This window comes from Cercospora kikuchii (genome assembly GCF_019650295.1).
Source record: "Cercospora kikuchii DNA, contig_00007, whole genome shotgun sequence".
NCBI classification, from domain to species: Eukaryota; Fungi; Ascomycota; class Dothideomycetes; order Mycosphaerellales; family Mycosphaerellaceae; genus Cercospora; species Cercospora kikuchii.
In genome coordinates, this window is record NW_025408588.1 from 240388 (window position 1) to 266259 (window position 25872).

At 52.0% G+C, this 25872-nt stretch overlaps 10 protein-coding genes across 10 annotated transcripts; 3 read left to right on the top strand and 7 right to left on the bottom strand.

Moving 5' to 3' along the window:
* Window positions 1–150: 150 nt before the first annotated feature.
* On the bottom strand, window positions 151–498 carry CKM354_001020300 (uncharacterized protein; the record flags this gene model as incomplete). Its single annotated transcript, XM_044805655.1, has 1 exon — window positions 151–498. The coding sequence occupies one exon, from the start codon at window positions 496–498 to the stop codon at window positions 151–153; it is 348 nt and encodes a 115-aa protein (XP_044661590.1).
* Window positions 499–822: 324 nt separating this feature from the next.
* On the bottom strand, window positions 823–1851 carry CKM354_001020400 (uncharacterized protein; the record flags this gene model as incomplete). The annotated part of the gene is made up of 1 exon (XM_044805656.1): window positions 823–1851. The coding sequence occupies one exon, from the start codon at window positions 1849–1851 to the stop codon at window positions 823–825; it is 1029 nt and encodes a 342-aa protein (XP_044661591.1).
* A 692-nt stretch (window positions 1852–2543) lies between these two features.
* On the bottom strand, window positions 2544–3411 carry CKM354_001020500 (uncharacterized protein; the record flags this gene model as incomplete). Its single annotated transcript, XM_044805657.1, has 2 exons — window positions 2544–3110; window positions 3184–3411. The coding sequence occupies 2 exons, from the start codon at window positions 3409–3411 to the stop codon at window positions 2544–2546; spliced, it is 795 nt and encodes a 264-aa protein (XP_044661592.1).
* Window positions 3412–6756: 3345 nt separating this feature from the next.
* CKM354_001020600 (uncharacterized protein) lies at window positions 6757–8030 on the bottom strand (the record flags this gene model as incomplete). The annotated part of the gene is made up of 2 exons (XM_044805658.1): window positions 6757–7871; window positions 7937–8030. The coding sequence occupies 2 exons, from the start codon at window positions 8028–8030 to the stop codon at window positions 6757–6759; spliced, it is 1209 nt and encodes a 402-aa protein (XP_044661593.1).
* Window positions 8031–9959: 1929 nt separating this feature from the next.
* CKM354_001020700 (uncharacterized protein) lies at window positions 9960–11459 on the top strand (the record flags this gene model as incomplete). The annotated part of the gene is made up of 5 exons (XM_044805659.1): window positions 9960–10066; window positions 10127–10376; window positions 10430–10503; window positions 10553–11144; window positions 11202–11459. 5 exons carry the CDS (start codon window positions 9960–9962, stop codon window positions 11457–11459), a joined length of 1281 nt encoding a protein of 426 aa, XP_044661594.1.
* A 482-nt stretch (window positions 11460–11941) lies between these two features.
* On the bottom strand, window positions 11942–13435 carry CKM354_001020800 (uncharacterized protein; the record flags this gene model as incomplete). The annotated part of the gene is made up of 1 exon (XM_044805660.1): window positions 11942–13435. The coding sequence occupies one exon, from the start codon at window positions 13433–13435 to the stop codon at window positions 11942–11944; it is 1494 nt and encodes a 497-aa protein (XP_044661595.1).
* A 725-nt stretch (window positions 13436–14160) lies between these two features.
* Window positions 14161–15958, top strand: CKM354_001020900 (uncharacterized protein; the record flags this gene model as incomplete). The annotated part of the gene is made up of 2 exons (XM_044805661.1): window positions 14161–14489; window positions 14551–15958. 2 exons carry the CDS (start codon window positions 14161–14163, stop codon window positions 15956–15958), a joined length of 1737 nt encoding a protein of 578 aa, XP_044661596.1.
* A 1500-nt stretch (window positions 15959–17458) lies between these two features.
* Window positions 17459–19195, bottom strand: CKM354_001021000 (uncharacterized protein; the record flags this gene model as incomplete). The annotated part of the gene is made up of 1 exon (XM_044805662.1): window positions 17459–19195. The coding sequence occupies one exon, from the start codon at window positions 19193–19195 to the stop codon at window positions 17459–17461; it is 1737 nt and encodes a 578-aa protein (XP_044661597.1).
* A 1562-nt stretch (window positions 19196–20757) lies between these two features.
* CKM354_001021100 (uncharacterized protein) lies at window positions 20758–22962 on the top strand (the record flags this gene model as incomplete). Its single annotated transcript, XM_044805663.1, has 7 exons — window positions 20758–20864; window positions 20920–21143; window positions 21195–21227; window positions 21289–21708; window positions 21770–21905; window positions 21959–22187; window positions 22246–22962. 7 exons carry the CDS (start codon window positions 20758–20760, stop codon window positions 22960–22962), a joined length of 1866 nt encoding a protein of 621 aa, XP_044661598.1.
* Window positions 22963–23429: 467 nt separating this feature from the next.
* Window positions 23430–25541, bottom strand: CKM354_001021200 (uncharacterized protein; the record flags this gene model as incomplete). The annotated part of the gene is made up of 1 exon (XM_044805664.1): window positions 23430–25541. One exon carries the CDS (start codon window positions 25539–25541, stop codon window positions 23430–23432), a length of 2112 nt encoding a protein of 703 aa, XP_044661599.1.
* Between the last annotated feature and the right edge of the window lie 331 nt (window positions 25542–25872).

Below are 25872 nucleotides of genomic sequence, written 5' to 3' on the forward strand. Positions count from 1 at the left end.
TCGCGGACAATACATGCGGCTATCGTAGCGAATCGGGATCATTGATCAAGCAGAGAAGGGCGCCTCTCAATGCATCCGCAGTCTGCTTCGTTCTCAACAATACATTTCAAAGGCTCAAGCTCTCATTTGAAGCACCTAAGTCACTCAATTTCACATCTCCTTGTTGCTGCTGCCTTTGGCAAGACCAACATGTCGCTTCCATTGATCACCCGACTTTGAACCACTCCCAATCGTGATGTCCGGATCAATATTGCCTCCTGTGTATCCAGTCTGTGGACCTCGATCAACACCGCCATGTGGTCTTGGCGGATGGGGGCGAGGATGTTTGCGGTAAAGCGAGGGATTGGCTCCGCCTCTCAGCCGAGGACGTCCTGGAGGTCCTTCTGGAGCATCTCTGTTGACTGGGAGAGCATTGGCTGCGACAGCACAGACGCAAAAGACAAGAAGGGTGATGACACCGGTTGTGAGGTGGGCGAGGACGGTGCTCGTACTGGACATGATGACTGTGTGTAAGTGACTTTTGTTCAATGAGCTACGTACTGCTGCTATTGTGGATCTTATACTGTCCCTGTTGGAGATCGATCTCAGAGGATCGCAGGGCATCTCAGATCCTGATTAGCGGGTACATCAGTGGCGATATACAAATCAGACCGGCTGCAGCCAATCACTAGGCTTATTTTCAAGCTCTGCAAACAACCTCGAGGTTCGGCGCGCCGTCCTTGACCAAGACGCAGTAATGAAGTGCAGATCCGCATTGTGCAAGTACCAGGTCCGTTAGCGTATCAAGCCTTGTCCTTCCGAGCATTGTCTCCGACACACATATCAAGCGAACACGTCAGGCGATATACCTGACAGTGCTTCTAGGGCCTTCTGCCGCTCGAACACGTCGTTCCGAACCGACAGCGTCCACCGTGCCACATCTCCCCATGTGGTCTTTCGCTCTGTCGCATACTCATACTCGCGTCTCACAGAAGAACTGATGAAGAAGCTCTGGCGAAGAATCTGCGACGGCACTGCTGATTCCAGATTGACCTTGATCTGAGTCCAGGAGCCGAATATCTTGGTGTCCCCTGGCACAAGAGGCTTGCGAGGGACAGCACCGGGTAGATCCGTAAGGCTTTGAATGGCATCGCCGTAGAGATTGCGTTGAAGCCTCGCCGCAGGAGTCGTAGCGGCGTGCTTCAGCAGAACACCAGATCGATGAGCATGCGTGTTTGGATGCTCGTAGATTCTTGCAGAGTCATGGCTATTTGGCAGCTCGAGTAGCCCCATGCGCGTCTGTAATGCGGAAGATCCTGCGATAACGAACGCGAACTGGTGACTTACGCGTTGCAATTCGAATAGCTGTGGTACTGCTCGCTCTGCAATATACAACGGGTTGTAGCCGTCCCGGTTGTAACATGGACCATCGCGCGATGAGTGCGGCACCTGCAGCAAAATATACTCTAACAGCTCCGAGATCGCAAACACATGATAAGCGGCTGAGCTGTGCATCGAATTCTTGTATAGGGCCTGTTCAGTGCGGAGGGATCTGTTCTCGGCTTGTAGCTTCTCGACGATGATTTGGAGTTCTGCATGCTCCACTTTTAGCTTTTCATTGGCAGTATAGAGTACTGCTTTGTCGATCCCGAGATCGACCTTCTCGCACAACAGACGTGTTCTCTCGTTAAGGAAGTCCGATCTCTCCATTTCCCAGCCGGCCTCGGCACGATCTCTGTCGTTAACGAAGTCCGACTTCTCTGTTGCCCAGGCGGCCTTCGCTCTTTGATGCTCCGCTTGCAGCTGAATAGCACGGTCCGCAAGCTGGACAGCAGCGAGATAAGGAACAGTGCGCGCTGGAGCGGAAGTCATAGTTGATGACTTTGTGCGCGTTGGCCATATATTTCGATGTTCGCGAAGCTCTGGAAACTCAGGCGTTCAAGGACGGCCCTCGAGAGTGCGCCCCTGAACGTTTTGGAGGCAGTGGCGCCGCACCTCGAAATTGGTACCACTCGAGGCCGAGGCGGAGACCGGTGAGGTCTTGAGGCGAGTCGCCTCGCGGATTGGAATTTTTTGATAATCAGACGTCGCGTGACAGCTTGACAAAGTGCGCCCTCCAAGTGCACGGCAGTGAGGTGCGTGGGGAACGTCTCGCTTTGCGCGGACTTTGGTTCTAGCAGAGACCACACGGCGCTCTGGAGATGTGCACCTTTAGATGCGTCTTGGAGGTGCAAGTTGATGTTGAGAAAAGAAAAAGGAGTTCGGTGGGGTTCGGAAGACTTCTGAGCGTTGCACAGCAAACAGTGCCAAGCATTGCTGCCTCCCTATGCGGCCCGACATTATCCTCTGCATACTGTAACGATTGATCAAGCGGTCTTGCGGGCCTGTCCGCGAGTTAATCTTCCTTCTGCTACTCCTCCTCCGCCGCCTCTACAGGAGGTGGTGGGTTGAAAGGCAAGCTCATACGCGATTTCTACGTGTGAACACGGAGAGGAAAGTGGAAAGTGACATCAAAAGTTTGGAATTAACGGACCTTTTGTTCCGAAAGGAGCCTGAGGAGCAGCTCAATACATGTATTTGACGCTCTGCATTGCCATACTCAGACGTGCCAACCAAGTACGTGGTGCCTCAAGTTCCGATTTCCGCTCCTCTTGTCGCTCGGGACTGTCCAGTTGTTCTCGCTGCGGCTCCTCCTCCTGCACCTCCTCTTGCACTTCAGTGTTCCCGTGCTGCTGCAGTTGCACGCTCTCAATCGCAACAATGTCGTCGACAACCGCCTTTGGCTTCTCCAAGGTCATGCGGAGAGCCATCAGTGCGTCTGGCTCCTTGCTGCGATCACGCCGCTCGTCCTCGGAGTCCCACTCCTCAATCGCCGCATAGTACTGGTCGTCATCCATGCCCTCCAGATAATCCTCATCATCATATGGCCAGAGATCATGCTCCTCTCCTTCCTGGACTTCGTGCTCTTGTTCTTCACTCTTCGGAGGTGGATTGCATTTCTCACGCTGCTGCTCCTGATCTTCTTTCAGTTCCTCGAAAGCGGAGCGGCAAGATGGTGGCCATTTCTCGATTTCATCGCCAAGCTCAGCGCGAGCGGCCTCCCACAACTTCTCGGTAATGTCGATGTAAGTCTGTCTGCCCGTCAGCGTCCTGCCACCTAGGTAGTAACCGGCTCGATTAGCACTTTCGAGCGCCCACACGTACTTGCGCCTCATTCCAATTGTCCTCACTGCTGATGATGATGATGCAGTTCTTGATCTGCCAGAGTCGAGGCAACCAAAGATCCATAAGATTGAGCTTTGCTTGGTATCCCGCCCTCGCCCATCTCTTCTCTCGCAGAAGATCTGCTGCCAAGCAAAACCTGCCACTGTATGATTTGGGCTCTGGCGGGCCATTGAATTCCACGTCGTAGATCTCCATTTCTTCCGCCATGATTTGCAGTGGTCGAGTTCGGGATGCAGGATTTCGGATTCGCGGTGTCGGGAGAAGAGCGGCGACAGCAGCGGATGCTTGCCTGAGAGCTTCACGCAAACACTGGCCTTGGCAAGCACTGGCCGGCCCTCACCAACACTGACCCCACAGCAGGAACAGGTTCCAGCTCGTTCACCTCTGCTCTCGTGCGCTCCGATCGCCTGCAGGATCTTTCAAATGTCGTTTCTCCTTCTACTTGCCCGTCTGCCGCAAGCGACAAGTCAGAGTTTGCTTGTCGTATAACATCATTCTTCTTAAGCAACATGCAGCGCCTATGTGCGCCTGCCATGTGCAGCGCGGGCATCCTGCCAGCGGAAGAGGAACCGCTTCATGTGGGTTGCGTACAAGAAGTGTTCGACCTCTTGTTTCGACTGAGACCACATATGGAGATCTTCTCGATATGCGGGATCAACAGCACGCTCTAGAGCGAGCGGTCACCATCATCCGATCCTGGCATGTCGAAGAACGCCTACTCGTGCCAGATGCAGTGCGCCACCTATTTCTTCCGCCCGCGATGTGCACTTGTCGAGCTGATGGTATGAGATTGGAGTCGACCTAGTCGGGTCAGGTGGAAGTGCGCTGGTATTCACACTCACCGGCGCCCCGGCGCCGCGGCACCAGCATTCACTTGATCACTCATTCAGCCTCAGACTCACTGGCCCAGCCCCTCACTTGCTCGCGCGATCACTCGCAACGACCTTCATTTGGACGCTCCAATTGCCGACATGGGATTTGAAGTAAGACTACTCGCATTCCACCTCATTCAGCTGAACCTTTCACCTCGAGGCATGGCACTTTGAGCCCTCCATGGCCGCGCGAACTGTTTTTGCGTGTCTGCCATGTACGGCATAGCAAGTCCTTCGCAGCTGCTTCATCCTTAATCACAGCTGCTTCATCGTCTTTACACGTCAGGGATCTTTGCCTTCCTGGCTTGTTGGCATTGCACACAGATGGACACTGTCCATATGTCGTGATGCGAGCAAACGAGGAAAAATCGTAGTCGTGGGTATGCAGTATGCGAGTAGATGCAAACAGTGCGTGTAGTCAAGCCGATAATGGCAATGCTAGGTCGTATTTCGGATGTCATCGTGAAAGTTGTCGTGAGTCGTATTGGTGCTGTGGCCAGGGTTCTTCGACGTTGATCTTACTGCTTGACCCAGGTGAGCTAATCGTACTTCTACCGGCGAAGACGCACGATACTACTCTCCAATATCTGGCTTCATCATCGTCGGAGCCATCCTCCACAGCGCCACCTCGGTTGTGGAGGTTCTCGTTGAGGGTCTTGACACTGCCAACGCCCTCGTCACGGCTGAACGGACGGACGTACAGCCATCCTTCGTCCTGCGCCTCCCTGAGGGGCGTTGTGGGGTTGCTTTCGCGAAATTTGGCGATCTTCGTGTTGTATTTGTCGCGGAATGATTTGATCGATCTGCGGAACGCATCCGTAGATGGTTTTGGGAACTGATCGACGAAGCCTTAGAGGTAGCCGTTCGCAATACGGATCCGAATCTCCTTGTAGTCCATGTTTGTCTAGACTTCTTGCCCTGGCCTCGGGCAAGCCAGTCCGCTGGAGAATCAATCGTCTTGACATGCGAACAGACAATTCTCAGCCGTGTCTCTGGCCAGTTGTCCATGGTAACCTTGTGCGCGACATCAAGCAGAGAAGCTGGAAGCCCTCCATATCCTCGGAGATAGTACTCCAAATAGCTTGATTGGTGGCTACCGGTCATATCGCCTATGCCCGCAGTGTGTTTCCGAAAGCATGGGAGGGTTCTCAGCTCGACAGAGATTCGGCTTGAGGGACGGCGATCTTTCGCTGCCAACCTAGGGTAAAACTTCCATTTGAGGTCAAAGCAGAATGCAAAGCCAAGATTCCGCGGCAAAAAAAAGTCCAAACTTCGAAATTTCGAATCGCTGACCTACGGGCAACCTACAATCGCGAAATATTGGCTTTGCATACTGCTTTGACCTCAAAAAGTTCAAAAAATTTGAAGCACTCTTTGTTTGCATGTGTCATCCTTAGTGCAGGGGCCATGCTAATCTTCTCTGTATTGTTTCAAATTGACCAAATGTCCCGAAGGACAAGGTGACTGTACGAAGACAGCCTTATAGACTTTCGCCGAGGTTCGGACCACTCCCGCAGCAACGCCGAGGGCGGCGACGTTGACCGCTGGTCCCCACTATGCGTGTGCATGCTCTTTCATCATGGAACAACACATGATAGTTTTTGCATCTTGTTCCAGATGGCGATGAATTCTTGTTGATGACCTTCGAAATTATTGGCGGCATCGAGGGTGTTCCAGCCAAGACCGGTGGACGACGATGAGCGGTATGGCCAGGCGTGCACACGGCAGTGTACATTCCATATTCTGGTCGGATGCTGGCCTTCAACGTCATGCATTCACTCCATAGCGTCCATGGTGATGTATGGTCGCAGGGACTGTGACTCAGCCGGCAACGACCAGAGCAGCGGTGGTATACGGCGAAGACCATCCGGCGACGACGACGACAAAGATAAGACTTGAATGCGTCGCAGCACGAATGCCGACAACCAAGGCCGTACCAAAGACCACGATATGGCTTGTCTTGTTTTTCATTAGGAACTGTAGGTCCAGCTTTTGTGCGATTCGAACTCGCGGCAGCGCGACGACCATGACTCCAGAACAGATCTCTTCAGACGGCCAGAAGAGGTGCTACAGTCAATAACAAACCGATAGCATCAATCACTCACTCCGCAAAGGACGAGGGCGCAATGCGACAGCAACACGCCCTTGGAAACCGACAGCATGACAGCATAGGACTCACACTCGAAATGCGACGGAAAAGACGACTACCGATTGAAGCTGAGCATTTGCATACAAGTGTCTATGGATTCATACATGAGGAACTTACCCTGTATCGCATTGCGACAAAAGCGCAGCCGCGCAATGCCGTCTGACCGCGCCTTGTTGTGTGACGAAGTGGGATGTGAGTTCGAAGTGCGCGACAAAGAGATGAGGGGTGAAATTGGGCAAGTCGCAATGCGAAAAGCCAACAGCCAACCCCACCATCCCAGTCCTCCAGCTCCGTAAAACACCAACGAGGAAGGAGCGAAAGGAGCTCAAAACAAAACACATATCTCATGCTCAATTGAAATTCATACACAGCGTAAACATCGTGACAACAAGAAACATCGCCCGCTCCCAATCCCAGTCCCAGCAAATAAACGCCGCCCTCAAAATGGATATCCTGACTGGCACAGAACCAAAGAGAGAAAACCCGCCATCCGAGTCCCAGACACCCTCAAGTCGGTCGAGAACAACAGTCTCACACAACATCCTCATCCTGCCACACGATGATCTCTCCCTTGACATCTCCCTTGGCATCGACGACCGGTGAATCGACAACATCCTTCGCAGCGACAACTTCCTCCGCAGCGGCAGCCTCCTGTGCGGCGACGACACCCTCTGTGACAACGATCTCCTCTGCAACGACAGCCGGCACGTCCTTCACGACAGCAACGACCGGAGTCTCCTCATCGACCACCACAAACGACTCCTTGCTCAACCCTTCGGGAAAAAAGCCCTCCGTCTCCAGATCCGAAAGAGGCGACCGCGAACCGTCATCCATTTCGTCCTTCGCCAGAACCTTCGTCCTTACAACCTCTGTCATCGTCGTCACAGCAGTAGCGGGCCTTGGAGAAGAAGCAGTAGGAGCATCATACCCCTCCGGCGGCGTATTCTCTTTCCCACGATAAAGTTCCTTCTTCCCCATCTCGCCCTCATCATCACTCGAAAGGTCCAAGGTAAGAGTACTGTGCTCCATGAGATTCGCGGCTTCCTCTTCGGGAGTGTCTTCGTAGATTTCGAAGAACCAGTTCTTGGGCATACTCTCTGCGATGGTGGCGCCGCCTGAGGTAGAAGAGGCCATTTTCGCACTCGAGTTGGGTAGTGATCCACTCAATGCCGCGTCGAGACTGAAAGGTAGAGCCGAAGCCGAAGAAGAAGTTCCAAAGGAAGGCGGATCAATGCGAGTAAAAGGCGCAGAAATCCGTCGTGAAGCGCCGCCGACACCGAGAACTTTCCTCTTGGGGGATCTTCCAGCAGGTGCAGTCAATGGCGCGCGCGGCGAGGACATTTTCCGGCGAAGGGGAGTCGAGAGTGCGCGCGGTGAAGCAGAAGCGGAGAACGTTGAAGGTGGCGCCATCGTGGTCATTGGCTTGGAAGTAGTCAAGCTGAAAGTGAATGACTTCTGCTGCTTAAGATCAAACGCGTTTCCTTTCGTCTTCTTTGAAGGCGAATCAAACATTGCCGGGTCGACATTTTCGCTATCGAAGTCGTCAAAATTGCAAGATTCGTATGCACGTTTGTTGCTTGCGCCGGTCGTCTTCATGTTGTTCATGTTTGTTTTGCCCGACTTTTGCGCCGCAGCGAGGTTGACGCCTTTGTTCACACAGCCCTGTCAGTGACTCGAACGCGTCGCGTAGCTTCACCGACATATCACATACCATTCTGACGGTTCTTCGCGCTCGCGAGGTGTTGTAGACGCGGATTGTCGAGTGGTGCGAAAGGCACTCTTGCCATTGGGACGTGAGCCGTCATTTGGCCAGGTCTTCAGTAGATGATGAAATACGCGTCTCGGTCGGATTGCTGAGGTGCGACAAGCGCGGAGCGAACACCCTGGACTAGTTCGCGGGCGCGGTAGTCAAGGACAACAATGAGCTGCGACTTCACGTCTCCTCTGCTCTGCTCTGCTGTGCACACAATAATGAACGTGAAAGAATGTGTGCAGTGTGAGAAGAGAAGGCAAGAACTGCAAACGCGAAGGAGATTCAGCTGCTCTCATTCCCTTAGGTTACACACAGACGCTGGCGCTCCGCGTGAGAGAAGAGGGGCTAATGCAAGGTGTGCGTGCTCAAGTCGTGTGAAGTTCGCGAGGTGCCTGAACGTGTCCGACGTGTTGCGCCAATCAAACCGTGATTGTGGCGTTGACTGTGCCTCGATGCAACTCCACTTTCTACCGGATGGACCAGGTTCTCGACGGCGCGATATGACGTTGAAACGGCAGCACGTTGTGCGACTGCGATGGTACAGTGTCGAGGATGAGATAGATAGCTATTCGCATGGAGAGATGCTACGCATGCTGATACCTTCTTCGACCATGACGAGCCGAGCAAACGCGTACCATGCCCAGACGCGTCTCTCAGCTCAACTTTCGCCTATCTTTGGCACATCATCCGCATCTCCGATCCGGATCCAGATTGAGCAAGAGCACAGGCGTCGTTTCAAAACGCGTGCAGAATGATCCGAACGGCGAAGATCAGTGCATTTCGCGTCAACGATGATGAGATCCTCGTCCGAGCACAGCACAAGAATTAAGAAGATGGCTGTACACTGGGTCTCGCCCATCTATTGATTGTCTGATCCTGCCCATCTCAAGCGATTCAGGCTCACGTGCGCACGACTTCCGCTGCTGCTGCCACTGCCACTGCCACTGCCATTTCCGCTGCGATTTTCCGCCGCAGTCACGACGACACCACCTTCTACGCACGCCGTGTGACGACCTCCGAGTATTTCAGGCAGGCAGTGACTCTGTTGTAGATCGCCTGATGACATCTCAGGACATTCGTCGGTTCTTGCACACAGCAGAACTAGTCCTAGCGCAATCCACTACTACCACCCGAAACATAGAGACACAAGCGCAATGCAGAACCTTAGGAAACCAAGAGCGACAACCAAATGGCGTTCCAGGTTGCCGCGACAAGCATAGCTGCGAATGTTATCCTCGTCCAAAGGCCTGGAAAAAAAAAAGTCGATTCTTGCATGCAATCAGACTGATTTCCGACTATGCCTCTGGAATAGCTGACAGAGAACACGTTCAGAACATCCCAACTTTATGCTGAGGATCTGAACCGCATCCTCCGACTCCTCCAAGTGTCGCAACAATCTTGCGTGGTGGTTGAGGGCCGTCTTGGCGGTGTGGAAGCGAATCGCACGAGCCAGCGACACAGCGACAGCGACAGCGATCCCCGCTAATGCTCTCGAACCTGCTGTCTCTAAATCATCAAAACAATCGCTCGAAATTCCCTGGCCTCTTCTTGGCCAGCAATCTCGCTGCCTCGCTGTGTGGCTTGTCCCGATTTGGACCACGTGCGGAGTCTGGCCACAGTGCTACAACGCAATGCCCGCATACAGTTGATTCTTGATTCTTCACACCTAGAAGTAGCCGCTCCATCTCGGCCACAACATGCTCTGCATACCAAAGACCAACACGGTGATGATGCTCCAAACCCGACCGATCAGCTGATGTCTCAATCAGGTAGAGTTCACTAACATGTGCGCCACACGCGGGCAAACGATCATCTACCAAATCAGGGCAAAGACGAGAGAAATCCCCCTACGGCCTGGCGGCGGATCATCGCTTTCCACAACGGCCCTCCGGCGCATCACACCGACTACATAATGGAAGCTACCCGAGTACCATTGCCGCATTCCCCTTCCACTGCCCTCCACTCTCACCCTTCGCCCAACATGCAGAATCGCACCCTGCAAACGTTGCTTGCTCTCTTGCTTGGCATCGCCGCTGCACAAACTCCAGTGCAGCTATGCGACGTGCAAGAGTACTCTTTCGCTTATTGGTATCTGCACTTCTTTGAGCAATGACCAACGACCGACGTGCCCCGCTGACAACCGTGTAGTCTATCTTCTCAAGATCTTGGTCCTGGCAACGCCGGTGGCACGGCAAACTCCTTGGAAGAGTGTGCAAGATTTTGTCGCCGGAACGGTAGTGACCGAAGTCGATATTTCTGGATTGGACTGGCCGGTGGATCCTTCAATTGCGAATGCTCTCCAGCTATTCGAGCAGGAGCTGATCCGGTGGATCCTGCACTCTGCAACAGGCCTTGCCCGGGCAATCCTGATCAGATCTGCGGCGGCGTGGGTGTTGGCGTAGGTGACGACCCTATCGTTGCGTTGATCGTCTTTGCTAATCGAGAGTACAGTCGCTTTACGTACAAAATTGCTTCGATCCCAACCCAAACCAAGCCCAAGTTGCTGCGGGCAACGGAGACACATAGTGAGTCTAAGTGGGTGTGAATGAGGCAGCACTAACGCGTCTGCACTAGCAACTATGCTGGCTGTTTTGATGGGCAATTTCTTCCAAGATACCAAGGAGCCACAGGACCTGTATCAACACTGGAAGATTGTGCTAGCTTTTGCAGATCTTTCCAAGCATTCGGAGTGGCCGACGCGGCTAATGGTCCCAATGTTTGTTCATGTAGCAGAAGTAATCCCGAAGATAGGTATAAGGCTGCAGATGTACGATGCACAGCTCAGTGCGCTGGCAATGATGGGCAGAGATGTGGAGGTACGGACGGCTTGAACTTGTACGTGCTACCAGGAGAGGCCGTTTCCCCCGCGAGTCGCGTGTGTACGAGTGTTACCACCACGAGCACTACAACGGTCACGAATACCGCCACTGCCACGGCTACTGCACCAGAAGGTACAGTGACCAGCGTCTGCGCACGATCGACCATAACGGCTACTGGGAAAGCATCGACTACCACTATCACTGTCGTCCCTACGAAGCGCTATACTTCAACTTGCTACCGAACAACTACCAAGACCGTCTCATCTAAATGCCGCCCTCCAAAATCCCGCTACGCACGGGAAACCGGATCTTTGGTAGCTCGCCAGGATCCTGCTGGAACATGCACAGTACGTTTAACCATATTCCTCTCCTTCCAAGAATTCTTCTAACATTACCTGCCATAGATTTCAAATGGTCAGGTTACCTTCGTAACCACCACTACTACTGTGACTCCAATCACAGTAACTGCAACACCTCCCGATGTTACAGTATGCTCTACCTCAACTGTGACTGTAACTTCGACGCCGACGTCGACTGTAACGACGACGAATACGAAAAGTCCGGTGAAGAAGTATTATACTACGACTTCTACGAAGACTGTCACGACGACGAAGTATCCGAAAAATGCTCCGACTTGTAAGAAGAAGGGGTATGGGTATTAAGCCGGAGAGAGAGAGGAGCAGATCGCGGAACAAGGTCCTTTTTGGCTACGCATGTCATGACCCTCGATGAAATGGTTTACTCCCAGGGAGGGAGGTTGTGGCACTCGCACCCTCTGAGACTACGCAAAATTGGTAGTTCGGTCCTGTTTGCCGACGTGGTATAACCACTTTCCACGTACGTATGCGCCCTTGTACCCTGAGAAAAAAAAGAAATGCTAACGAGATCCAAAAACAGAAGTGCAGTACTGGTAGTCGTGAGGGTATAGCCTATAAGCAGACGAAAGGTAAAATAATAATTCCACAGATGAGAGACGACGCATCGACGCGGTGACCCCCAATTCTGCCTTACTTACTCAACCAAAATAAGTAATCGGCGAAGTTTATGTATATACGCTCTTCCAGTCAGAGCCGAAAAAAAAAAACTTAAAAAAAAAACCTTGCAATATATTATCTTGATGTATGAGCTTGCAGCGCTCAACTTTTCAACGCGTCTCACTCATATGCCTCGCAATCCACTGTCCGGAAACAGGTTTCACCCAGCGTCTACACCACTTGACACAACCCTCTTTTGGGTCCATAACACATGCGAAATGTGTCTCTTCATTCGTGGTGGGATACTTTTGGACCAATTCGATGATTTCCTCTTCTGTCATGAGGGGTTGGAAGACTTCTTCTTCTGTTGTTGATGACCACCATCCTCCCTTTTTCATTCGCATTCGCTGATAGTTGTCTTCGGCACATTGTTGTCGTTCGGCTGCTTCTTTTAGTAGTGCTGCCATGCCGGTTTGGTCTGGGGGTTGGTTGGGAGAATGGTCTTTCTCTGTTGAGATTTCTTCTTGAGTTGTCCCGCTGTTCTGTTGGTCGCCAGCTCCATTCAGAGGAGCTGTACTGTTCTGCGAATCTGTACTGTCGGGCCTGTTCTGATCTGTATTCGTCACCACGATGATTTCTCTGCTGCTTCTCGAGACCGATGTCCTGTAGTCCTTCTCGATCACTGTGGTCTCGGTTCCATTACTGAAGCATAAATAACATGCCGTCGTCTTTTTCGCTTTCTGCTTCTTATCCGTACATGACATTGTCCTCACGGTATCGTCGTACGTCCACGATTCCCACTCTTCTCGCAGATCTGATCGCCAGCGATGCTTCTTCTTCCTCGGCAGCAGAAATTGTCGCAACTCACTCGATATGCTCCTCCTCTGCCCAATCAGCACCATAAACAAATGCCAATAATACCTCGTATCTGCCCATAATTGCCCCTTCTCAACGCGATACGGCCGAAAATTCAAACTCATACTCAGCTCTTTCTTCACCCCAGTCAACACACCCACATACCCAGCATACGTCAAACTCGAAGCCACAATCGGCCCGTCCTTCTCTTTCTGAAAATCAAACTGCACAACCACTTTCCTCAACGAAGGCATTCCCCAATCCAGCGTCCTAAAATGCAGCATCTTGCTACCATCCCCACTCTTCACCGCCGCTCCTCCACTACTACACCCCATGAACAAATCCAGCAACACATTGAAGCATACGAGCAAGTACATCGGTACACCAGTCGCCTGACTGATACCTTTCAACTCTCGATTCTCATCTTTCTCGTAGACTTTTCGCATCAATGTTCGTGAGATGAAGTGTACCCATTTCAGCGGCACGCCGTAGAGGAAACCGCTGACGACTTCATCGAAAAGCGGCACGAGACCTTTGACTTCCTCTTTGAAAGCAGCGCAAACTTCCAGATAGCGTTGTTCAGGCGGGAGAGATAAGTCGATGATGAATTTCGGCGGGGTATCCGGATATCGTATTCGGAGCATGCGGATCGATTCGGTGCTAGATTTTGCGTGGCTGGTTCGAGAGGGAGTAGTTCGTTCGCGGATTGTGTCGTTGAGCTGCTGTGGGTCGGCGATGTTGTGCTGTGGGAGATCAGTGCTCGTGGCGGCTGCTTCTCGCAGCGTTTGGCTGCGAGTTGCTGGCGCCATCTCGCGAGGAGGAGGTGTGAGAGTGTGAGAGGAAAGGAATGAAATCAAGTTTGTTGGTCCTTGACCTGCGGGCCTGGAGAGGTGGATACCGATTGCTTGATATACATGATGCAGGCAGGATTCCGGTCAGGTAAGTTTAGGCTGCGTGCCGAGTGCCAGAATCTGCAGGTGCAGGTGCCTGCCGACTCGTCGTGTTTGATTTCGCGTCTCATGTAGGCGATTATGAGACTTTGATATCTGCATGTGGAGAGGAGAGAAATGTAAACATTGGAAGTGGATGCGGACATCATCGTCATCGCGAACCAGTTGCTTGGCTGTCGATCTCAGATGGCGCTTGCCTGGGATCCGTGGCCATGTGGGGGCCTCCGACGTGCCTTCTCTTCGCACACATCGAAGACATGCATTCCTTCTGCACAGCATTGCTCGCCCGCCTCGAGCCTTCACACCACTGTGATACGCGTATCCCAGCAGTAGGATGCCGCTGATGCATATTGGCCGGCCTCTTGTGCCCAACGACGCACAGATCCACTGCCATGTTGCTCGGGCCCCTCACCACGGGGCGCAGTCGCAGCCTTCAAAGAGCTGAAAATTTAGATGAACTTCAAAGTCATCCTTATATCTTACAGGGCCTCGCATATTGCTACTTGGAGCACTGGCTATACACTGAATTGCACTTGAGCCGCACGGCACCGCTTCCCACAGAGCCTCCAGGTCGCATCGGTTAGATGGAACCTCTACAAGAACCCGCGCGACAGATCCGGCTGCTACGTCTCATTCCTGCAGCGGTAGACGATAAGATCTCATGCGAGATGACTGTCCATGGTTTCGATAGATCGACCCCCGAATATCTGGCGATATCATACACGTGGGGAGACACGGCGCATCCACGCGAAATTTTCATCGATAACGAGCTTCGAATGGTGCGTCAAAATTGCCATTATGCTTTATGGCAAGCACGGTACCACTATCCGGATGCTTATATCTGGATCGATGCCCTTTGCATTGACCAGGAGAATCTCGAAGAGAAAAGTCGTCAAGTGGCAATGATGAATGAGTAAGATATTTGCCCAGGCAACCAAGGTGCTGGCTTGTGTTGGACCTGATCGTGATGACAGCGAATTCTTGTGGACTTTTTCGCAGGAGTTCACCAACCGAACTTTGCGTCCAAGCCATGGAGAAGCTTTCTCATTCGTTGTTATCGAATGCTATTCGAGGGCAGGCATTAGCTGCGAAGAACTGTGGGATTATTGGGAAGAGACCAACTCAGCAGAGACCCTCGAAAGGTTTCTCAAGGCTTGCGACAAGTTCATGAGTCGACCATATTGGGAACGCTTGTGGATTCTGCAGGAGGTCGGCGTGGCTCGTGAAAAAGAGGTTCTCTGCGGCAGCTTCTGCCTCTCATGGACGGTGACACGCAATTTGGATTTACTGCGAGATCTGAAGAAAGCTCAGGCTCTGTTCAGAATCAGCTACAATACTTTTGGTCTTGTGTGCCACCAGACACCACAATGGAACATGCAAGAAGCTAGTTTGATACTCTTTCAAAACTTCAAATGCGAAGATGCGCGAGATCGTATTTACGGAACCCGGATGTTCTTGACGTTTCACGACTTGAAGCTCCACATCGAACCGAATTATAGCATATGCGCGTTGGAGCTTGCGATGGAAATCATGCGGCACAATTCTCCATGGACCTATACTAGTAACTTGCTCTGCTTGTTAGATGTCAACATGGATCATCCGGACTTCCAGTATCTGGTTGCGAAGAGACTCCAGCAAGATGTCAGCATGGACCCGGAAGTCCCATCTCGTTATAACATGAAATTCAGCGCTTCGCAGCTACGCACAGATGGGAAGGGCCGATTGACGTGCAGTCTTGAAAGCATATATCCTGGTCATACAAATCTGACGATGCTGGACTTCATCACAGCTGCGAGCAACGACAGGACCTTGAACGAGATGCTCTCGAAATGCGTCAGAGTCTATTCGGGCGACGAACTTGCTTTCTTTCTGGGCAATGAGACTCGTGAAGGCGACCATTTGGCTCAGGTGAAAGGGCAGGCAGACCTGAACTTCGTGCTCCGCCCTCGCACGGGAAAAACATTCGATATCGTCAGCCAGGGATTTTCCGTAGGGTCACATACCATATGCTGGGAACCATGGAAATTTGCAAACCACGGCATCGTGCATAAGGCCCTGGTGGATGCGTGCTTCGCCACGAGCCTGTCTGTTGAGGACGTTGTCGTCTTCATTGGCCAAGATCTACTTGGCTGTGATAAAGATTGTAAGCTCGAGCATGACCCCACTGCACGACTGCGCCGACTTATCACCCCAGTCAGCTCTCGTCCCGGACCGGTCGCCATTCTGGTGGACGATCACTGGGGAAGTGACTTTGAACGTGAGGATTACCCACATGCTGGTGAAGACGAAGCGGACGGCGATGGTGCCGCGGACGATGACGACCCTTGGATAAGTGACAACGGAACTGATGCCAGCGAATCCGAAGGATCGTACACAACCTAGCTTCCGTGCCGGTGTCCTTCGCTGAGCCATCAAAGCGAGGAGGTTGCCCCTCGGCTGAAGCTATGCTATTCCTGTCCGCAATACTGTCATGCCAACTCGTGTAACTGTAGTATATGCCAAGCGCCTTGCAATGCACAGAGCAAGACACCGAGCACGAAATTTATGGACGCATAAAATCGCGATGGAGTTTGAAGCCTTCGTCATCCTCATATGGCAGGACCTTCTCAACATCGCTCGTGGATACGACTATGCCGCACGACTGAGCCGATTGACCACTACAGCCCATGCTCGCCTTTGCTCGAGAGCGATCCTGAAGGAAGATGACAGTGCAAATGCCGTAGTGAAGAATAAGCTCATGCCGAATCAAGTTGTTTTATGGAAGACTCATATGGGTGCACTTTGACGGATCAGCATTGCAAGATATCGACACGCGGTGTTTCAACGAATCTACACTGCCTTTGCGGGAACTCTCTTCACGATTCTGCGTCCCATCCCTCCTCATTTAACCCTACCACCTCACCCCACGCCGCCCCATTCCCACCCCCTCCACAAAGCCCCTCCAAGCCCCCTCACGTACACGAAGCGGCATTCGCAACCCTCTGTCCGTTCTTATCAGGTCCATTCGTATCGATCGTTCTACACATTTTGTCCTGGACTCGACACTGCACAGCGCAATGGAGTTTCGGATACAAGTACTGAGTTCCAGCACTACACGTGTTACTTTTGACGTCGCACTTCTATACATGATCGGCTGTCAGAGAAAACATTACTGCAACCGTGGTGGTTTATGGTTTGGATTGTAGAGATTAATGTATTCTAGAGAGAGAGAGAGAGAGAGAGATGTTTGCGTACCCAAATGATACCCCCGGTTTGCGCGCTGATGATGAATGGGACCCAGTTTAATTTCATCTTTGGATATTTGTTGGGTGGGATTGTGGGATTTTTATCTTTGTTAATGCAGAGGTGGAGGTGCTAAAGGCGACGTACGAGCGGGGTGGCTACCCTTTTGACTGTATATATAACAAGCTAGTCTGTTGGCACGCAGTCTATTGCCTGCTTTTGGGGATTGGATAGCAGGTGGGGTGCATCTGGCTCCCTGATCCATTCACAGCATTGTTGGCAGCCGATTCGGGGCAACTTTGTTGGCAGCCGAAGCCCGGACATGGCCCTTGAATCCGTGCATGCAGGCGACAGATCTGTATACTCGAGCAGACTTCTCTTTCGGACGCGAAATGAGTTATAGGGCGAGTGCCTGCTTTGGAAAGTGTAAGGTTTGAGTGCCCTGAAGCGGGCCGGGAGGGCAGGTCGAGCCCTAAAAAGAGAGGTGGGATTCAGATATAAGACGAGTCTGGTCGCTCTGCACAACTCTCTGGACACCCCATTAGCACAATGCAATCGAACAGCCTCAACGTATGGACCACGAGAAATTTAGCCAGTAGATAGCGAACACCACCATCCCAGCCTATCGCTCACCAAACACAAGAAGCCCTTCTTACCTACCTACAAATCCAACTTCCTCCTACTAATCCAAACCCTCGTATCCTCCGTCGTCGTATACGTCCCCGTAGCCTTCTTATGCTTCGGCATTTTCCACTTCCCCCCACCCTTCGGCTCAATCTCCCACAAAGAAATAATGGTCGCAGTAAACGTCATCGCCTCTTTCAACGCAAAAGCTCTTCCTTTACACATACTTGCCCCACCACCATACGGTCGAATACTTCCCAAATCAGCGGTAGATTTTCCATCCGAGTCTGTTTTGATATGTCGGTCCGGTTTGAAAGTCATGGGATCATTCCAGTAGTTGGGATCGGTATTGTGAAGATCATGCGCGGCGTGAACGTATTCGCCTTTCCGGAGGATGAGAGGTTCGGCGCCTTTTTCGCGGGATTGGAGGACGAAGTCTTGGTTCACGGCTTTGAAGGACCAGGGGGCTGTATCCAGGCGTAGAGTTTCGACGTAGACGCTTTTGAGTAGTGGACAAGAATCACATAAACGATCGACGTCGATCTTTGTGATTTGGGGTGGAGGCTCGATGGGTAGGCCGGTGCGTTCTTGAGTTATGGTCACGTAGGGGGCAATTTCTTCTCGGAGTTGAGCGAGCAGGACGCGGTCGGCGTAGATTCTGTTTATCATCCAGAAGACGAAGGAGTTGGAGTTTGCGTTTGCTGCCCACATTAGAGCCCAGTCAATGGCTGTTCGGGCACGGATGGAGAAGTTATGTTTGCGGTAGACTTCTAGGCGGGCGCGGATCAAGGTGCTGATGTCGTCAAGAGAGGACCATTTGGATTCAAGAGGTTCGCCCTTGAAGTGTTTCTCGAGATTTTCGTGAAAGGTGTCTAATTTCTCGACGCAGGCTTTTCGGGCAATGTGTGCGCGAGTGAGTGCGGGGATTGGAAGCCATCTTGGAAGAGATGCTGCCATCATGAGGAAACCCATGTCGAAAGTCCAGACGTCTTGAATGAAGTCTGGATAGTTGGCGAGGAAGTCTGTACCCACGATTGAGGGGACAGCTGTCCAGGCGACGAAGTCTCGGAGGAGAGGAAAGAGGCTGGCTTCGACGACCGAAGGGCGAGCTGATTTGCCATCTGCTTCGTCGACCAGGAGAACAGTATTCGCCTTCTTCTCCCATGGCATCTGATCAACAGGACTTTCCAGGTAGGAGACCAAATTGTTAATATTGTCTTGAGCCCGACGTGCTGTGTTGTTCATCATGTGTTCCAATCCAGGATTGGTGAGGATCTCTCGATAACATTCGACCAGCTCCTTGTACGCCGCATCATACTTGTCGAATTCATTTTCCGGGAAGCAGAAAAGGTTGATCATCAATTTCTTGGCCACCGTTTCCGCGTCTGCGTTCTCCTTCTTCGCGTTTATCAGAGCAGTAACGTGGCCTGGCGTGTACACAATGTTGTGACGACTGCCGCCAAAATTCAAAGCGAAAGCTCCGTTTCGGTAGATGGAGCGAAGTCCATTCAGGAATGACTCTCCATCCAAGCCCATTTGGGGAATATGGCCAAGGAGAGGGAGCCAGTATGGATGAGCCGGTACTGTGAGGGCGCCATTTTGATGTCTGGACTTGGTGTTGCTGCTGCTCGCGATTCTAGTGACGATGATGACAACGACAGTGGCCAAGAGTATTGTTGCTGTCATGTTCTGTAATGGAAGTTGGTACCATGTCGGCGGCGAGACGTGCAGTTCCGGCGGCTGCCAGGTCGAGCTCTCGTTCGGGGTTGCCATTGCCTCGTGACTTCTTTGCGGGCCGGTTCTGGCCTGGCACACTTTTTCTTTCTTCTCGACTCCTAGCAACACATGGTATGGATAGTAGTGAGGTCAAGGTGGACGTAGGATTGGGCTTGCTGACACAGCGCAAAGTGGCGTCGCGTGCTTCGTATCGAGCCCGAGACACTTCTTCCGAGCATCCGCTTACTCCAAGGGCATACCACTTTCGATGCCACTGTTCTCTGTTCACCTCATTTGTTATTCCGTGTCAATACAACAAATATCCAGCAATTCCGAACATGTGTCGTGGTATGGCAGCCACGCGAGGTTGAACATCAGCTCTGACATGATTGGTCAAAGGTTGGCTGTCGTCTCCACCGACAATTTCGCTGGGTTGCGAATCCTGCAGAAGACATCCTAAAAGCCTGGCACAAGACGTGTCGTGCATATCGACCACATCTCGACTCATCTTCAGCTCGTCGGTGCCGACTTCGACCACGGACACATGCAGCGGCGGCTATGCGTCTGCTGAAGAGGCATGCCGAAAGCAACCAGCTGCGCAGGTCGCGCCGATCCCTCCTTCGGCAAGACTGCGGCGACGGCGACTCCGCGACTATGTCTCATCATCGAGCTACGGAGCTTGTCACACGCTATACGCGTTCGACCTGCCTATATCTTCGAGTATAACGTCGTGTGATGCCGCCACTTATCCTGCCATATCGGGAGCTCAGCAGAATTTCACCAATAGCTCGAGCGCTGGCCATTGCTTTCGGTCCTACTCATGTAACATCATAGTTGCAAGCGGTTAAATCGTTGTCAAGTCAGCTCTCAGCTATTTCTTAACCTCTTGGCTCCAAGACGCGCCCTCCAGATCTTTGCATTCTTCGACGCCTCCGCCCCGCGGCCAAGCAGCACTAGTCACTAAATGGTTGCTCGCGTGCATTATACCTGTTCGCGGAGGAGCGTCGAAGGAAGCGTACTGACAGCAGGGCGATCAAGACCTTGCGATGTATTCCCAGTGGGCAAGCCTTCTGGCGGAAGCGTACGACAGTATATGCGAACTCGAGACGCTTTTCCACAGCCGAACGTCTGACTCAAGCATTCCTCGAGGCGTACAAGCAAGCAAAGGCTTCAAAATCTAATCTACAACCAGGCAAACCCTAAGCAGATTCATACCCTGGCGCAAACCTTCTCACGAGGATGTCGCTGTATCACAGGTGCGACGGCCTCACTGCCCAGAAAGCACCAGACTCTTGGTCCGCTGTGACTTTCTCACGGGAAGCTGTTTTGGGCAATGCTGTGCAACCAGACCCGCGACAAGGACAGGGCCGACCGCAGGGACCTCAGTCGAAACCTTGTCGGCGCTGCCCATGGGGTCGACATTCCTAGACTTGGAGCTTGTGCGGAGCTGTTGATCGAGTTCAACAGAGGTTCGCGTCGCACATAAACAGTCGCAAAGACCCCGTATTCTGCTCTCTTTTGCTTGGAACTTTGCTTCGCCTCTTTGGCAGAACTGCTTGTCTACGACTGAAGGAACTTCACGGCGAACTTTGTTGCTTCGGCGGAGCCTTTCTGAAGACATGGCGGACATCAAGGCCTTCGAGAAAGACCACTCTCCAGATGGGTCCGGAGAGGTTCGCCGAGTTTCTGTGGCATCGGTCGACTTGACGAACAACATTGACGCAAAGTATGTCCTGTAGATGGAGCCCTGTAATCTGGGCTTGGCAGCTAACTTCACACAGAGTGAGCAACCCACTCGCGGGCATCTCGTATGACGACCTCATGAAAAATGTCGAGGACTTTGCGCAAGAGAAAGACCTGGGTGATCAACTGGATCTCCTCAAGAAAGGAGCCTTGATCGCCCAGGACCCAGCAAATTTCGAGAGCCTCGATCAGCTTGATGAGCACGAAAAAGAATTCTTGCGACACGAGGCGAATCACAAATGGCGCCATCCATGGCAGCTGTGTACGTGATACAATGCGTGACCGCCTCCCAGAACGTACTGACATAAGATAGACATGACAATCATCACGTGCTCGATCGGAGCAGGTAAGTCTAGTCGTTCGTCTCAGCCGCTTTCGTGCTTTTCACTGACTATGTGTACATATAGCCGTGCAAGGCTGGGACCAGACCGGCTCAAACGGAGCAAATCTCAGCTTTCCAGTCGAATTCGGCATTGGCAATGGCGAGACTCCTGGCGCCCCCAATCAACTTCGCGACCAATGGCTCGTGGGAGTCGTGAACGCTGGACCGTATCTTGGATCTGCTTTCATCGGCTGCTGGCTTTCTGACCCTTGCAATTTCTACTTCGGACGTCGTGGAACCATCTTTATCTCTGCCATCTTCTGCTTGCTCACGCCAATCGGCGGCGCTGTCTCCCAGACATGGGAACAGTTATTCATCACTCGATTGCTTATGGGAATCGGAATGGGTCTGAAAGGATCTTCTGTGCCCATCTTCGCTGCCGAAAATTCTCCTGCTAAAATTCGCGGTGCTTTGGTCATGAGCTGGCAAATGTGGACTGCTTTCGGTGAGCTCCTTTGGTTTGTACCGCACTCTGCTGGGAGATAGGGGTTGCTGATATCAGACAGGAATTTTCCTCGGGTTCTGCGCCAATCTTGCGGTGTACCGTGTTGGCGACATTGCTTGGAGACTACAAATTGGATCTGCATTCATCCCAGCAGTGCCACTTACTGCACTGATCTACTTCTGTCCGGAGTCACCTAGGTACGATACCTATAGACTTCTCGTCTTTGAAGCTTTGATTAACAGCGCTGCAGGTGGTATATGAAGAAGAACAGATATCACAAGGCGTACAAGTCCTTGCTGAGACTACGATTCCATCCTCTACAAGCAGCACGCGATCTGTATTACATTCACAGCCAACTTCAGGTCGAGGCCAGCATCATCGGGAAGAGCAACTACGTGACGCGATTTGTGCAGCTCTTTACGATCCCACGCGTACGACGCGCTACTCTCGCCAGTTTCACAGTCATGATTGCGCAGCAGGTACGTCTCCTCCGCTCAGTGCTCCGGGCACAAAACAGAAGCTAACACCAACCACTAGATGTGCGGCATCAACATCATCGCCTTCTACTCCTCCACAATCTTCCGCGAAGCTGAAGCCTCCGAACGTGACGCCCTCATCGCCTCCTTCGGCTTCGGTCTTGTCAATTTCGTCTTCGCTTGGCCCGCAATCTGGACAATCGACACCTTCGGCCGCCGATCCCTCCTCCTCTTCACCTTCCCCCAAATGGCTTGGACACTCCTCGCGGCAGGTCTCTGTTTCCTCATCCCAGGAAACGGTCCAGCTCGACTCGGCGCAATCTCCCTCTTCATCTACCTCTTTGCCGCCTTCTATTCTCCAGGAGAGGGCCCAGTGCCCTTCACATACAGCGCCGAAGTCTTCCCACTCTCGCACAGAGAAGTCGGAATGGGATGGGCAGTCGCAACTTGTCTCTTCTGGGCTGCAGTGCTCTCAATTTCTTTCCCAGCTATCCTCGGTGCTTTCACACCTACAGGAGCTTTCGGCTTCTACGCAGGATTGAACATTGTGGCGTTTGTCATGATTTTCCTCTTTGTGCCTGAGACGAAACAGCGTACGCTCGAGGAGCTGGATTATATTTTTGCTGTGCCCGGATCGCAGTTCATTCGGTACCAGACGGCTAAGGCTCTTCCGTGGTGGTGGAATCGATGGGTGCTGTTGCGCAAAGGGGCGAAGCTGGAGCCGTTGTATAAATTTGATGAGACGATTGAGAGGTCGCAGAAGGTTGGCGTCGCTTAGACTCTGACAAATGGACAAGATCGAGAAAGTATGGCGGGATGTTTGTGGAATATTACGTGACGCGGAATGAAATGTTGATCGTTGTCGTCTTGCACGATGGGCTAGGAATAATGGGAAGGGGAAGTTGTTTGAGCTTCTATATACCCAAGTCGTCGCTCTTTTTACGCCCTCAGCAGTAAAATCATCACGAGATCAAGATCCGATATACAATTTTCGAACTTGAAGAAAACAACATGTTAGGATATCATCTCGGAAGGTTTGAGCAGCTGATGTTGGATTCCGTTCGCACGATCCTGGGACAGGAATCTTGACGATTGTTCATCCTTTGGCACCCTTGACTCCGTTCAAACGACACCTCTGCTCAAATATCTAGCGATCAGCCGTGTATACTGTCGTTCTTCGTTTATCTTGTCGTCGTATGCTATATCCTCTATATATGCAAACCATGCTAAGAAATGCCACCACATTCACAACTTGCTCCTCGGCTCCACCATTTTCTCCACCTCCGCAAACTGGTAATAATAATTCAAACACTCTTTATTAGCCAACGTATCCGAAGGCTTAATCTTCTTCCCGCTAACAATCTGCTTCACAGGCAATTCCACCTTTTTGAGGTTAATTGTCGTAGGAATCTCCGGAGTCTCAAAGACATAACGCGGCACACAACGTTTTCCGCAGTCGCGGCCAATAGCTTCTTTGACTTTTCTTACGAGATCCTGAGTGAATTTCTTCCCAGGCTTCATGAGCAAAAATAGCATGACGCTTTCGTCGTGGTCCTGTGGCCGTCGTTGTCCTACGCAGATACTGTCTTGCAGCTCATCGGGGAAGTTGTTGTCCAGGCAATTGTAAATCTCTGCGCTGCCGAATCGAACTCCGCTAGGATTCAGCACTCCATCTGAGCGGCCGAGAACCCATACTTGTCCAGTCTTGGGATGGAACATGATGAAGTCTCCGTGCGTCCAGACGTTATCATACTTGCCGAAGTATGAGTTGAAATACTTTTCGCCACTCCCATCGCCCCAAAATTTGTTAGGTTGAGTAGGAAAACCTTTCGTACAGACGAGCTCACCAGGTTCACCGAGCGGCAGAGCCTTTCCTTGGACACCTTTGCCGCCTTCGATCTCTTGATCGTATGCCTCCACTTTCATCCCGAGTGCAGGCCCAACGCAACCTCCGACGTACACAGGTTGCATGAGATTCGCCATGGTAAAACAAGATGCGAGATCTGTGCCGCCAGAAATATTATCGAGCTGGACCTGAGGCGGAAAGGCTTGATCGTAGAACCATTCGAATTGTGCTTCGGACAACACCATGCCTGTGCTGGTGACACGTTTGAGACGACTGAGATCCACCACCTCACGTGGTAAGACAGGAGGTTTCGCAGTAGCCAATGTTTGCATCCACCGCGGAGAGACACCAAGATCGGTGACCTTTTGGTCCTGCACGATCTTCAAAAACGTTGTAAGATCTGGCTGGAACGGCGAGCCATCGTAGAGGATGGCCTTGGCTGAGTTCGCGAGTGAAAGGACGCTCACAAGATACATGATCCACCCAGTTGTCGTATATTGCAGAACGCAAAGATCATCTGGTGAGATCTGTGCCATGTCGCGGTGTAGATTGGCTTCTTTACGATTGCTCAACAGCACGCCGCCAACATTGTGGACAATACATTTTGGTTGACCAGTCGTGCCAGAAGAGTAGACGATGAGAAAAGGGTCACCGAATTCAATGCGTTCGAAATGAAGCTCTGGATCGTTCTTGGCTGCCGAGAGGAAGAGCTCGAGAGATTCTGCTTCACGCACCTTGGAAATGTCTTTCGGTTGACGTTGTGTACGAGGCATGCTGACGATGCTTTCGAACTCGGTTATACCAGTCATACCGTCCACGATCTCGTTCATTTTGGGCCGAAGGTCGATCGTCTTGCCATTGTACAATGCCCAGTCGTCGACGAAGACGAATTTAGGCTTGATTTGGCGAAGTCGATCGAGGATGCCTTTCGTTCCCATATCCGTCGAGCTGGAGCTGAATATTGCACCACGGGCCGTAGCAGCCAGGAATACGACTAGTGTGTCGACACTATTCGATGCCACGACAGCAATACGGTCGCCCTTGCCGACGCCTCTGGCTCGCATGGCATTGGAGAGATAGCCCGTTCGAGCTCTCAACTCTGCCCACGTAACATTTCGAACTTCTGTTCCACCTTCACGAACCTCGACACATGCAATTCGTTCATCTTCTTTTCGATCAGTAGACCATTTGCTCGCATCTTTGGCAGGTGAGAAGAGGATATTCTCGGCAAAATTGAGCTTGACTCCCTCAAACCACGGCGGGATCGTATCCATACGAGCATTCTCGTCCACAACACGCTCATACTTCCCCTGATGGATAAGAGGGAATTGCAGAAAGAGCTCCTCCCAAAAGGCAGCCCGCTGGTCCACTGACCAGGCATGAAGCTGAGGCCATGTGTCAAGCTTCGTCCCACGCTTTCGGTTGACCTCTTGCATAAACTTATAAGCCAACGTGCCCTTTGGGTTCGGAGGATCCCACAGCTTGCGAGGCACCGTCGTGGGGTCCGCCATGGCGTGTCCGTGAAGAGTAATGCGAAAGATCAGCTGCGAGGGGAAGAGAGAGAGCTCTTGACGTCAGTGTAACGAGAGAATTGGTGCCTGACAGTAGCGTGTAGATCGCAGAGCAGAGACGACTCTGAGCTTCGGCCGGGCCAGTAATCAAACCAAGCAACAAGTATGAATTGAAACCAAGGTAGTTAATAGCGCCTTTCAGCACTGCTTTACTCGTGACCCGCGTGTCAAACCAACCAGGTGGAGGTTGCAAGACACCACGCTAGTCCAACCTCGGTAAGAGACGGAGCTCTAAGTCGGCATGTGAGGGGACCAAAACATCGCCCCAGCT